The sequence below is a fragment of the Melanaphis sacchari genome, unplaced genomic scaffold, assembly GCF_002803265.2.
Source record: "Melanaphis sacchari strain LSU unplaced genomic scaffold, SCAv2.0 Contig61_pilon_pilon, whole genome shotgun sequence".
Lineage (NCBI taxonomy): Eukaryota > Metazoa > Arthropoda > Insecta > Hemiptera > Aphididae > Melanaphis > Melanaphis sacchari.
Genome location: NW_020271437.1, coordinates 661,414 through 674,502, shown reverse-complemented (window position 1 = coordinate 674,502; position 13,089 = coordinate 661,414). Strand labels below are relative to the sequence as shown.

Below are 13,089 nucleotides of genomic sequence, written 5' to 3'. Positions count from 1 at the left end.
AAGTGGAAGTGGTAATGGTGGTAGTGGTAAACATGGTGGCGGCGGTGGTGGCAGGAAGCATGGAGGTGGTGGTGGTGGTGGCGGTAAGCAAGGAAGTGGAAGTGGTAATGGTGGTAATGGTAAACATGGTGGCGGTGGTGGTGGAAGGAAGCATGGCGGTGCTGGCAGTGGTAAAGAAGGGAGTGGAAGTGGAAGTGAACATGGTGGTGGTGCCAAAGAAAGTTCTAGATAAGGATCTGGAAGGAATGGATATCCTCCACATGTGCCACAAGGACCTGCTTCAACCTTGATAATAAAATTATTATTAGATAACATCCAGGTACGTTAGGATTGTAAAATATTTCTTACCTTAGCCAAACAGGCCAATGCCAAAGCAAATACAATTCTTAAAGTCTTCATTCTGTATGTAATTGTTTGAAGAACTGTTGAAGAATATATCTAAATTAGCACTGCAGCTAAGTTTTTATACTAAAATCTTATTTGTTTTGTTTTTCAAATCTTCACGTTTATTTATCCTTGTTTTTTCTCACTGATTTCATTAATCATTATTTTTATTTATTTTTTTTTTTTTATGAATACTTATCATCAAAGATATGTGTTTACACTATTAAATATAGATTATGCTTCTAGGTTATTACTAAATACTCCAGATACATTTTAAAATTTGTAAATAAACATTACAATATAGATATTAATAATAAGTTTAGATATTTTAATATTAAGTAAAAATAATAAAGTTTAAATATAAACGTAATAAATAATATAAAATAAATAATTCATGTTTTTTTGTGGAAACATGTTTTAACTGAGAACATTTAATTTTAATAATAAACACTCAGCTTGAAGTATTCATAGATAATTATTATTTACTCAACACTTAAACTTGAATTTAAATTTGAAAATTGTTTCACTTTTGTATAATTCATTATTTATTGTAATTCATCAAAATACTTAGGTACATTAATCATAATCTTACAAAAAATACCAATCGCGTCAAGTATAAGTATACACCTTGTAATATAACAAAATACAATGCATTTAAATATATTTCAATAAAATGTTCATTTAATTTAAAAATAAAACATAATTATTAAATATAATATATATGTTTATAATATACTCAGTGTTTGTGTACTTACATAAAAAGCTCATATAAATTGACTTTAAATGAAAATATTTCATACCATCACATTTTTAATTGAAATTAAGAAGAATCAAATTAGAATTAATTTATTTCAAGTACTGTGTTTACTCTTAATAAATTTAATTAATCTAAAAATAATTTTTACAGGTTTTAATATTTATTTAAATTTAAATAGCATTTTCTTAACACCACTTATAAATATTTTTTTAAATATTTTGTTGTTCGATCAATCATCTATGCAACTATTAACTAACCTCTATTTAAATAGTAATTGATTACTAAGCAACACATAAAAATTAATTATAATAGTTTAGACATATTTAAAAAAAGATAGAATAATGTAGAAAACTAGTTATCTCCTCGAGTGACACCAGATGTAACATTGATTTTCAGAATATTATTTTTCATTTTTCTTTATTTATATGCAATTTGATTAAAATAAGTAAAACTCAGAAATAAGTGGTTTAACGATCCCATAATTTTTAAATTTATTTATTTACATATTTAGTTTAATGTCATATACATTTAAGTACTGGGCCTCATTGAGAGGACAAGTAGGGGACCCAGGATTAATTAATAATTTATTTTTGATCCCATTAAAACCTTTCTATACTTATCTCTATAAATTACATCTGTTTGATATTAAAAAAATCTAGAATTATTTGTTTGAATGAATATATATTTTTAACTGTTAAGCAATTTTCTCTAAACTCGTGTAAGTTATTTAATAATATTTTTTAAGTAAAATATGCATTATATGATATGATTTTACACGTGAATGTAAGTAACTTTTTAATTTGTATTATTCTTTTTATTATATAATAAACTCATTTTGTAATGATCAAATACAATTAATAATAATATATGCATAATTTGTAAGTGTATAGTTAAACAAATAATATATAACCTGTAGGTACATATTTAATATAAAAATTGCTTGATTCATTTTTTACCGATAATGACCATGTATAAATATTGATAAAAACATTATATCAGTTGTTAGATGTACGTTAGAGTGTTTAACAAAAACGTGTTTGATCGTATTTCCGTACTCAGATTAGAGAAACGTGAAAATATTAAAAACAAAAACGAATGATTTAAGTATAAAACTTAAACAAATTGAATTCCTTATTTTATATTATATTCATTCAATCATTATTCGAAAAATGAATACTTTAAGAATAATAACAGCCTTAGTGTTGATTTGCTTTGCTAAGGTAAGAAATAATGATAATATAAAATATCAAATCGACGAATTAAATATATTTTTTATTGAAAGGCTCAAGCAACACCTTGTGATGGATTTCTACCACCTTACTATGAAATAGGGCCACTTTGTTATCCACCAGCACTCTCACCACCTCCCTTACCACTACCAACAAGTTCACTTCCACTTCCACTCCCTTGTTTACCACGTCCATCACTATATTTCCCTCCACCTTGTTTACCACTACCATCATCCCCACCATCACTCCCTCTACCATGCTTACCAACTCCACCACCCACATATCTTCTAGCCCCACCTCTACCATCCCCATGTCTTCCAGCCCCTGCACTACCACCTCCATGTCTTCCAGTCCCAGCACTTTCACCCTCATATCTTTCAGCCCCTGTTCTACCACCCCCACGTCTTCCAGCCCCTGCACTACCACCTCCATGTCTTCCAGCCCCAGCACTTCCACCCTCATATCTTCCAACCACCCTACCTTTACCATCCCCATATCTTCCAGCCCCACCTCAACCGCCGTGCATACCTTCTCCACCCATTAGTCCAGCTGTTCCTGAAAGCCTCTTTGTTTCGCTTAAAGTAGCGGCACCATATTCACCTTACCACACTCTGTCACTTTTACCCACTGAAACCCATCAGTGGTCGGCCCTGACCGTAGCTACAACTCTTCGGTTCCCGCACCTGCACCTCAGGTCATAGCTCGGACCAGCACCCGGTCCATTGATAGTCAATTGCCGTCAGTAGCTGGAAAGTCAGCTCAATCGTGTTCCTGCCGGTCAGCCTAATCTGCTCATCAAACTGACTCAAGTCCGGCTCCACCCATCATATTCCGGAGCGGCACCTGGCCTATCGTTATCAATGACGTCAATTAAGAACGTCTATCACATTGCACCACTCGATCCAAACAAAATATTCTTGCTACCACCATTACCAACTCCACCTGTCGTGTTGCCACCGCTCCATTACCAAAAGTGCTCTTCAATCCTGGTCTGTATGTTCAAAACCTGATATCGATTACCAAACCCCAGTTGGTCTTCCTCAATTGTTTTTGATTCCGTCGCCATATCCATGTTCAGCACCGTGCTACCCACCACCCGGCCCATGCAACCAACCACCAGTCCTCGCTAAGATTCCTCGCGGTTGTTAAATGATTTCGTAAATTTAACATTTCGAATTTTGGCTTTCGTATGCTGGGTTTATGCAATTTTCTATTACAAATTTCATTTAATTCTATGTGATTGCTATTTTTTTTCTATCATTATTTTATCCACATATGAATTACCATAATATTATTACAAATATATACAATTATTTTATAATATTATAAAAATTCATTTTCTTATTATTATTTTTCGATTTTATTCTATTTTTTCATTTAATATCTTTATATGTTAAACTGTTTTTATATTTATTTGAGGTTATACGATTCATTTATGTTTATATTATTACTGAGATTAAACTTTAATCCATTTATTTATAAAGTTATAATAAGTAAGTATTGCATAAATATTATTACATTGGTAATAATTAATGAGCCACTGATAAAACGTGTTTGAATACATAAAAATAAAAATAGTTGAAATGTTGCAGTAAATGGATTGTGTACATAATCTTTTTTAATAAATTCATAAACATTAGTCAATCTTTATTATTTACAACGGGTATAAAAATGTTATGTTTTTTGAATGTTAAATTAAACGTAAATGTTTAGTTTGTTTACTTCTGAATATTATTCCGGTTTGATTTTGGCGCATGTTTATTACTTGATATGTTTTTATTCAGCTTACAGTTGTTTCTAAATTGTCACTTATAAACGTCTTATATACTGATTTTTTTTATTTACGTATTTACGTCTACTATCTAGTCATTACTCGGTAAATATATATAACATCTACAGACTGTAATGGTAACCTATTTGGAAGGACTTATAAATTGTATTTCTCCACCGAAAAAAAAACTAGCTATAAATAAACAATAACTTATTTATTGAACAGTCCATAAAATTAAATTAAGAATTATTATATATATATATATATATATATATATCATATTTTTATCAGTATTGTACACAATATATTATAATAATTATTGCTGTCTGGTTACTTTTACATAGTAAGCTGCTAATATTTGACTCATTTAAATATAGAACACAACAACTACAATAGTCAAGTTGATAAAGTTTACTCGCATAATGGTCATTTTATATTAAAGAAGAAAAGTCCTACTAACACTATAGTAAATATTTTACAACCGATTTTTAGTCCATTGACAGTCGACTTTATTTCACTAGTAATTCGTACAATTAAAAAACTGTTTTATTATTGTTGGACTTGTGAGCGAGCAAAAGATGAAGCTATAATTTAGGTATATAAAATTTTGAAACTGAGTTTATTAAATCGTAAACTGTTCTAACTTCACGGATCTCAAGTGCCACCAAGACATCATATATTTGTACTTAACTAGAATTCCCCCTAAATATTTACCATACTTAATATTTACTAAACAATAAGCAAAATGGTATTTATTTTTAACTTTTAATCACAGATGATGTATGAAACAATTTCAATAGAAAAGCATAATACATCATGAATACCGAAAAAATACATCGCGCTATTGTGTTACTTTTCAATAATATAAGAGTTTATATTATAATATTACAGTTACCTAGCAAAATTAAACCGTAGAATCTAAACTTGTGTATTTTATTGTATGTATATAGTTTCATTGAAAACTAAGATTTCCGTTGAATAATGTATGATATTTAAAAATAAATAACATGAATAAAGGAGATTATTCTGACGTTGAAGAGGAACATGATTTTACACATGAATATACTCCAGAAGATGAATATGGCGACGAAAGCGATTTTGCGCACGATGCACTATCTGTAATAGGGGTAATATGCGTTAATCATTATTTGAATTCAGATTTAAATGCCTAATAAACCATAGAAAAAAATCTTGAACAAATGCCTTTAAAACGAAATTTTTCCATTAAAAAATTACCAAAATGTTTTATAGATACTTAACTACGTAAACAATAGGAAAACAGTTTTTTTCTCGTTTTGTGGCGACACTATTTAACAACTTTCCAATTTTTTTTCACTGAGTTGTACTAAATACTCATACGAGTTATTATTATATTTTTGTTTTATTTATAATTCAGTTACTACTACTATTTAGCACTTGATAAAATTAAGTAAAATTTTGAGAAAACACAATCTATACTCGGGCAAAGCCAGGTAATTCAGCTAGTATAAATATAAAATTTCAAATTTATAAACGTTAGGTTAGGCGCATACGACAAATAAATAGTATACTGTATAATGGATAAAGACGTGAGTTTGTATTACACAATGGTACACATGCTATAAAATTATTTTACACAGACGGTATAAATAAAATTAAGACGTTATTTTTAGTTATTATTGTCATTTATAATTGTAACATGTTTATTTAGCATTTATATGTTAGAAATGACTTAAATTAATTGTTCTATTATAATAGTGTAAAAATAGGTATAATGCAATAGTATATAAGTATTAATTATGGTTTTTGATTTATTTCTATTTAAATATTGAACACAAAGTACAGATACCCTAATGCCTTTGTTTATTTAAACTTTTTAAAGATAAAATACATTTTTTTACTAAATTTCTGATATTAAATATAAATAATTATAAGTACTTACAATAAGTAAAAAGTGGAACCGAAAATTTAGTAGATATATTAATATGTTAGTTGGCAGATAATAAAGTAACTCAAATCCTAATTTACTTTGAAATTTACTTGATATTTTAAGAATATAACTTATTACGAAATATACATTTTAATTAAAATATTTTAAATTTAAATAATTTTTAGTCACTAGGTAATAAATGTATTCTAAATGATACATCATAATTGGTAGCATTACTAAATATTGATTTGGTCTAAGATGAATTTGTATTATGTATTTTTTAATGTATTCTGACCTTTTAGCCATTTTTTCAATTAATTAATTTTAAAATTATTCATATTTATAAATTACAAAAGTTTTATAACTTGTGTTATATTTCCGATTATTAAAGGTATTATTAGGTTCTATATGGTATAATAATGGTATAACACAGGTGTTAATACGGTATTATACAAAAAATAATAAAATACAATATTTTAACATTTCTAATAATGAATATAAATGCAATTACAACTGTCCAATTTGTTATTTATTTGAGTCTCGGTAGTCAGTAAAATACCATATTCGATGATCGCAAGTGATAATTTAAGACATTCGTTTATAAAATGATTGACATTTAAAATGGATAAAAAATATTTAAACACTATTCAAACAAATATTTTGAAAATAATATAATTTTTTTGGCAACAAACGTTGGTTATCAGACACTATATAGATTTATCAAAATGATATGCTTTTGAACATTTTTATTATTCATGACACAAACTAATCACTATAATACCTATAAGCACATTTATATAAATTCGTTATACTGTTAATTATTTTTAAATTTTTTGAATTTAATATTAATTATATATTTTTTTTTTTTTTTGTATGTATATAGAGGGGGGCAGTAAAACGTTTATCTGAGATGACCACGATAGCTCTAAAATCATAAATACGTCACAAATTAGTGTAGCTCTAGTGTATTTACTATTCTGTATTCATATTAAGAATATTATATTTTAAGATTTTCCTCGTCGGTGATTTCACTCTTTGCAAGTGGATACAAATGCATCATGCACATTGGTTATTCTAACCTACATATTAATATATTTGTTAATTGTATAATTTAGTAAAATAACTTCTTCCTTTTTTTACTTTATAATTCATTATTTAATTAAAAAAAAAAAAAACACAAATTTAACACTTCAATTAATATTTTAAGAAAAAACAAAGTATTGCTCAAGTATTATGTATATTGTTGTGGACTCAGTTATAACCCACACAATTAAGTTTATTTTATCCAAGACATGCTAGGCATATAACTGAGATCTGTTTTTTATTATTTTTTTTTTTTTTTGACAGAAAAGGGACACGCTCTTTGAAACAAGATGTTCTTGATTTTATCGAATTCGAATTCACACCATCCACTCTTGGTTTTTCTTATGCCATGTTGCCACGTTATCAACATATTTTGTTTAAAATTCATCATTATAACTCGTCGCACCTAACTGACCTTATTAGTCACGTTCTACACCGAGACGAGTCGATTTTTCACGTTTCGTTTTGCAGGCATATAAAGGGCAACGTAATAGCAACAATGAGCGACACGGGTTCGGCAAAGCTATCTTACCAAACGGCGATGCCTATGTAGGAACATATAAAAATGGGCATAGGCACGGCCGCGGACAGTACAGATTTAAAAACGGCGCCATTTACCAGGGTTGTTACAGAGAAGGGCTGAGGAACGGAAAAGGAATAATGCGTTATTCAGACAAGAGCAAATATGAAGGTAACCCGTAATACTATAATCCAAATATCCTCTTACGTTTAATTTGTATGGAATTTAAAAAAAATTGTATATATTTATAATCTATGCACATTATACATTTAAAATTGAAAGATGATTTTTATTATCACATACAACCATTGAATAGGTCATTGGATAAATAATAAAAAAGACGGCACAGGTGTTTTCAAATTTAAAAACAAAGACAAGTTTTCGGGATCATGGAAGTCTGATATGAAACATGGATTGGGAACTTACACGTTTTGCAAAACTGGTGCCATTTTGAAGGGAATGTGGTTGAACGATAAAAAAGTTAAAAACTTTCAAGTTTTCTATCCGGCTAGTAACGGTACTGGATTCACATTTTATGGCACGTGGGATGACAACGAGATGGTTAGTAATGAGTAAAAGAAACATTTATTGTAGGTAGTAAAACCTATAATATACGCTCTATAAAATGGTAAATTGTGTTTAAAAATAATCACTTGAATACTACTGTTTAAGGTTTCCGGAAAAGGGTATTATGTGTTTGAACATTTGGCGTGCATGCAAAGTGGTACTTACGTGGAAAACCTATTCTACGAAAACGCGAAATCCGCTGAATTACAAAATAAAATCTGCAGTAATAGTTTTTTACACGTCATTTACACATCCGTTCAAAGATTCTCTATAGAATTTTTTAATTCGTACACATAATATTATGCGGTCATATGTCTATATACTATAATTCATACCGTGTGCGTTTTAATGATTTTCGTGTAGAGTCTATGTGGTTGTCAAACGAAATACTACCGATTATCGGTGGAATGTTACCGTGTCTGCCAAAAACACAGTCTGTGGCCAGAGTGAAATCTTCATGTGACATGAGTTTCCTGATTTCCGATAAAGTATCTGCGCTGGACGTCCCGTCGCTAACGATGAGTCGTGTGGAAATATACGAGCATAAAGACGATCTATGGGCTGAAATGGAAGATCTAGAAACTGAGTCAAAATTCAACCTGCAAGAAACCGTTGCAAATTCGTTGAATAATCACGAAAAAGATGTTTGAAACCATAATGATAACATTTGTGTCTATAAATACGTTCTGTATTATAGATATCTGAGATTTATAAACATACCTATATATTTTAATATATTTAATATTTATGTTACATATATAATTAGAAATATAAAAATTGTTTTCTTACGAGATAATATTATGATACGTATTTCGACTTTTGAGATAAATCAATAGTATATCTATGTAATCGAAATAAAAGTTTAAAAAATTAGACAAGTCTATAACTGGTTGTATAATTTAAATGCTACCTCAAATTTTTTAAATAAATCAATAAAGTTAAACGCAAAAACCACTACTAGCAACCGATTTTTTTTTCACTTTTATTACTTTTAAATAAAACATACAATAAACTAAATAACAAAAAAAATATATATAAAAATTATATGGACATTATGGTGTTTAAAATTTAGGTTTATAATCGTTTTATGAAAATAAAATATTTTAAGAAAAAAAGGCATTTATTATAATTTTTTTTCCTTGCAAACTTAGCTTTACTAAGAAATGTTATTAGTTTTATTTTATTTACTTTTAAAATTACTGCTTCGAGTTGATTTAATGTATTTTTATAGATTAATGCTCAACAATAATTGTAGGTACCTAATTCAAATTATACCATATATATAATAAAAATAAGGTTATATAAGAATAAGAATAAGATAGATGGGTTAACAAGTGATAAAAATAATAAAAGCTGTATAAAATTATATTAAAATGTTTATAAAACAACTATCTAATAAAACTATTTTATACTAATTTTATTATTATCAATCGATTTTGATTAAATTAGCAGTATACATAATATTAATACGTAGATTTAAATATCGTCTATAATTATACAACTTAAAATAACTGTAGAAATTAAATTACGATATTGATACTTTATTAACAGTTTTAATATAATTTAATAAATATATATTTTTTTTTAATTACTAAGAATGTTATTAGTAACTAGTTTAACATCCATTTTGAAAAAAAAAATATAATTATTATAATATAGCATTATACGTTATTGTCTTGGATACACAAGTATCGTACGCTATTAAAATTATTTATTTATTTATATTTACTATGTAACGCTTATTTATAGAAAATTTACTACAATAATTTAATTACACGTTAAACAATTGTATACTAAAACTAAATTAAAATACACTGCTATGAATGATTCAAGTCGAAACATACCAAAACTTTTACATACTGATCCTAAGTTTGTACAAGACATTAAATTAGGGAAGCCTTTGGATTATTCATCCAAAAATCTTAGGACGCTAAATAGTAAGAATAAATACAACAATTGAACATTTCACATTCTCGGTGTAATTTCGCACAGCGTTTAATACCAATAACACAGACATTATTTTTTACGTCCATTCTTGTACACCATTTCATTTTTACACATAAAGTAGGTACTCGTACATAAAATACTACGGAATCGTAGTTTTTACTCTAAGAAATCGTTTGCAAAACAAACAATTTTTAAATTACCATGCTAGGTTACACCGATGATTCATATAATTATTATTATTATTTTAGAACTAATAAATGAAACACCGTTATCTGTAAGAGTTCACGGAGTACCCGATAGAGGTATTAATAAGAAATTCATTTGTGGGGCCATTTGGTTAAATAATAATAATTTAACAAGCTTACAAGGTTTGAACAAATCAATCGAAGAGTTACTCGAGTTGCCAGCATATTTGACTTGGATTGACGTTTCGTATAATGAATTTAAAAACATTGGCCAGGTATAAACTATTGTGAGAGTACGTTAAAAATAATTGTGTGAACATATTGAAAGTCAGCACGAACTTAATTAACTGTTTTTATTTGAAATGTAATTCCATTTTTATCTTCGATGTCTTGTAAAATTGTGTATTTTAATTTTTTTTTTTTTTTAATATTATTTTAATCCACACGATTACACAATTTTTCCTATACCTAAGATTCTTCATTATAATACATCTTAATATTCATTTTTTATTGGGGATAACTAACACCAAAAAATAGTCGAGTTTAATGTTATATTATTAAAAAGTGCACAAATTGTTTACACCTAACGAACATAATAATTGCTTAATGTGGTTATGCATGTGGTAATTCTATGGAATACCTATCAATATGATATTATTATTAAAAAATTAATTGAGAACATGCTACTTTTATGAAATATTTATAGCCTTATAGGTATGACAAATTTTTAATTTTTTTTTTAGGTTTTTTTTTATAATTGTCGTTAAAAAATTATTCTTTAGGCAAAAAGTACCTTTATTTATTATTATTTTTAATATTTTATAATTAATTGAATCTTTATACTTATTATTATAATTAAAGAAAGGAACTCAACTCCGATAACTCAAAGTATTTGTGGGATTAAATTTAATGTTATTGTAAACAGGTCTATTTTATCGATTGAACAAAAAGTACCTTACACAACACGATATTTTGAGTAATTTGTATATTTTAGGTTAGATGACGTTATTATATACAATTATTCTACTATCTAGAATTAATTTAAGTAAGATCTATATTTTATTTTAACCTGTTATTTTCAAAAAAAACCAACTCATACATTCAAATGTTAAAACATCAATAATGTGATAAATTTTAAAAAATGTCTTCTAAAAGACTTTATTAGATTCAATTAGTTATTCTATATTTACAAATTAACATTCATAATTTTTTCAATAATTTATACTTTTATGATATTTTTTCATTTTATAATCATTCATATTAAGAACGGATATTCAAAAATGTTTGTATTCTTTTTTTTTATATCGAACTATTGTTTCAACATAAAATTTTATTTATGTTATTCGTTCAACGAATTTTTATCAATACTAAAATCTATAAAAAAAATCAACAACTACTCTGTAATAGAGTACATAAGTTAGATCGGTTAGGCATATTTAGGTATATCAATTTATCTAAGTACATAAATAAAATATTATAAAGGAAATTTGAAAACTGACTTTACTAATCTTTTGACAACTACATTCTACTTACCTACTAATGCTAGGTTTCTACTGAAGAAGCTATTTTATTTTATTTATTCAAATATTGCCAATTTTGACTTATTAATGAGTAATGACTAGATAATATATGTATATAAGTATACATGATACGATTCACGTTAGTACTACGATTATTCTATTTATTTTCAGGAATTTCTTCAATTTAAAAATTTGTCGATACTTTACATGCACGGAAATCAAATAAATGACATTAAGGAAGTTTCGAAACTAAAAACTCTATTAAAATTACGAACATTAACTCTACACGGAAATCCGATATCACGGCTAATTAAATACCGTTGTCTTGTATTATTTTATCTTCCTCAAATTAAAAGCTTAGATTTTTCGTTAATCACTCGTCAAGAGAGAAGTGTTGCTCCACCGATATTCTGTACAGCGAACATTTAAAATTAAAGATAATATTGCAAATAAAATTCTTTTATTACCATTTTAATAATACTATAAGATAACTGCATATTTCATAAAAAAAAAGATAATTTTTATCTGGAAACATTTTTTGAATTACCTATTGATATTAATATAAACTGTAATAGGCAACATCAATGCTTTAATATTTCAAACTAGTGTTAAAAAAAATTTAAATTACAATTAAAGTGCATAATATTAATTTATATTATTTATGAAAATTTTTTATTTATATCCAAATATAATGAATAAAATTATAATAATATATTATTGTACAACTAATTATATTCAAAGTTCTATATGCTAGAGACGTGTAAAAAGAAACATAAGTGTTTTTAATATTTGTATTGCTTAAAAACCTAAAATATAAAAAAAAAAATGTATATACACGCTGGTTTTGATGTATTAATAATACTATGATAACAATCAGTATATTCTGTAAGGTTATTACCTTACCAACAAACAATTATTGAGGCTAATAACCAACAAAGTAGTTGTAATGATTTATCTCCTTTCAGACAATAATGAGGTTTTATAAGCGGTAAATATTTAAACACTTTTGTCAAAATAATTAATTTGATATAATTTGAGTGAAGACAAAATATTTTTAAAAAAAACAGATTTAACTATATACCTAAGTATACTAATTTTAGTTAACATAATAAACCATAAGCGTTGAAAAGTCATATATGTAAACGTAAATAATAGCAGCTTAAAAAACGACCAAAAAACTCACAAAATAATTTAAATAAAATTTGAAAGTTTCCATG

The 13,089-nt window shown here is 26.9% G+C and overlaps 3 protein-coding genes and 1 pseudogene across 3 annotated transcripts in view; 3 read left to right on the top strand and 1 right to left on the bottom strand.

Moving 5' to 3' along the window:
- The window catches only part of LOC112600169 (proline-rich receptor-like protein kinase PERK2), a 733-nt gene extending 334 nt beyond the window's left edge, over window positions 1–399 (bottom strand). Inside the window, exons 1-2 of the mRNA XM_025347339.1 lie at window positions 349–399; window positions 53–285 (exon numbers count right to left, since the gene is read on the bottom strand). Of these exons, the coding sequence (XP_025203124.1) occupies window positions 53–285; window positions 349–399 (284 nt within the window). The remainder of the gene's footprint in view (window positions 1–52; window positions 286–348) is intronic.
- Window positions 400–2,310: 1,911 nt separating this feature from the next.
- On the top strand, window positions 2,311–3,519 carry LOC112600168 (annotated as a pseudogene).
- A 1,629-nt stretch (window positions 3,520–5,148) lies between these two features.
- Window positions 5,149–8,870, top strand: LOC112600167 (radial spoke head 1 homolog). The gene is made up of 5 exons (XM_025347338.1): window positions 5,149–5,268; window positions 7,605–7,824; window positions 7,970–8,214; window positions 8,326–8,443; window positions 8,584–8,870. The coding sequence occupies exons 1-5, from the start codon at window positions 5,149–5,151 to the stop codon at window positions 8,868–8,870; spliced, it is 990 nt and encodes a 329-aa protein (XP_025203123.1).
- Window positions 8,871–10,039: 1,169 nt separating this feature from the next.
- LOC112600166 (leucine-rich repeat-containing protein 51-like) lies at window positions 10,040–12,301 on the top strand. Its single transcript, XM_025347337.1, has 3 exons — window positions 10,040–10,157; window positions 10,416–10,627; window positions 12,044–12,301. The coding sequence occupies exons 1-3, from the start codon at window positions 10,040–10,042 to the stop codon at window positions 12,299–12,301; spliced, it is 588 nt and encodes a 195-aa protein (XP_025203122.1).
- The last annotated feature ends 788 nt before the right edge of the window (window positions 12,302–13,089 follow it).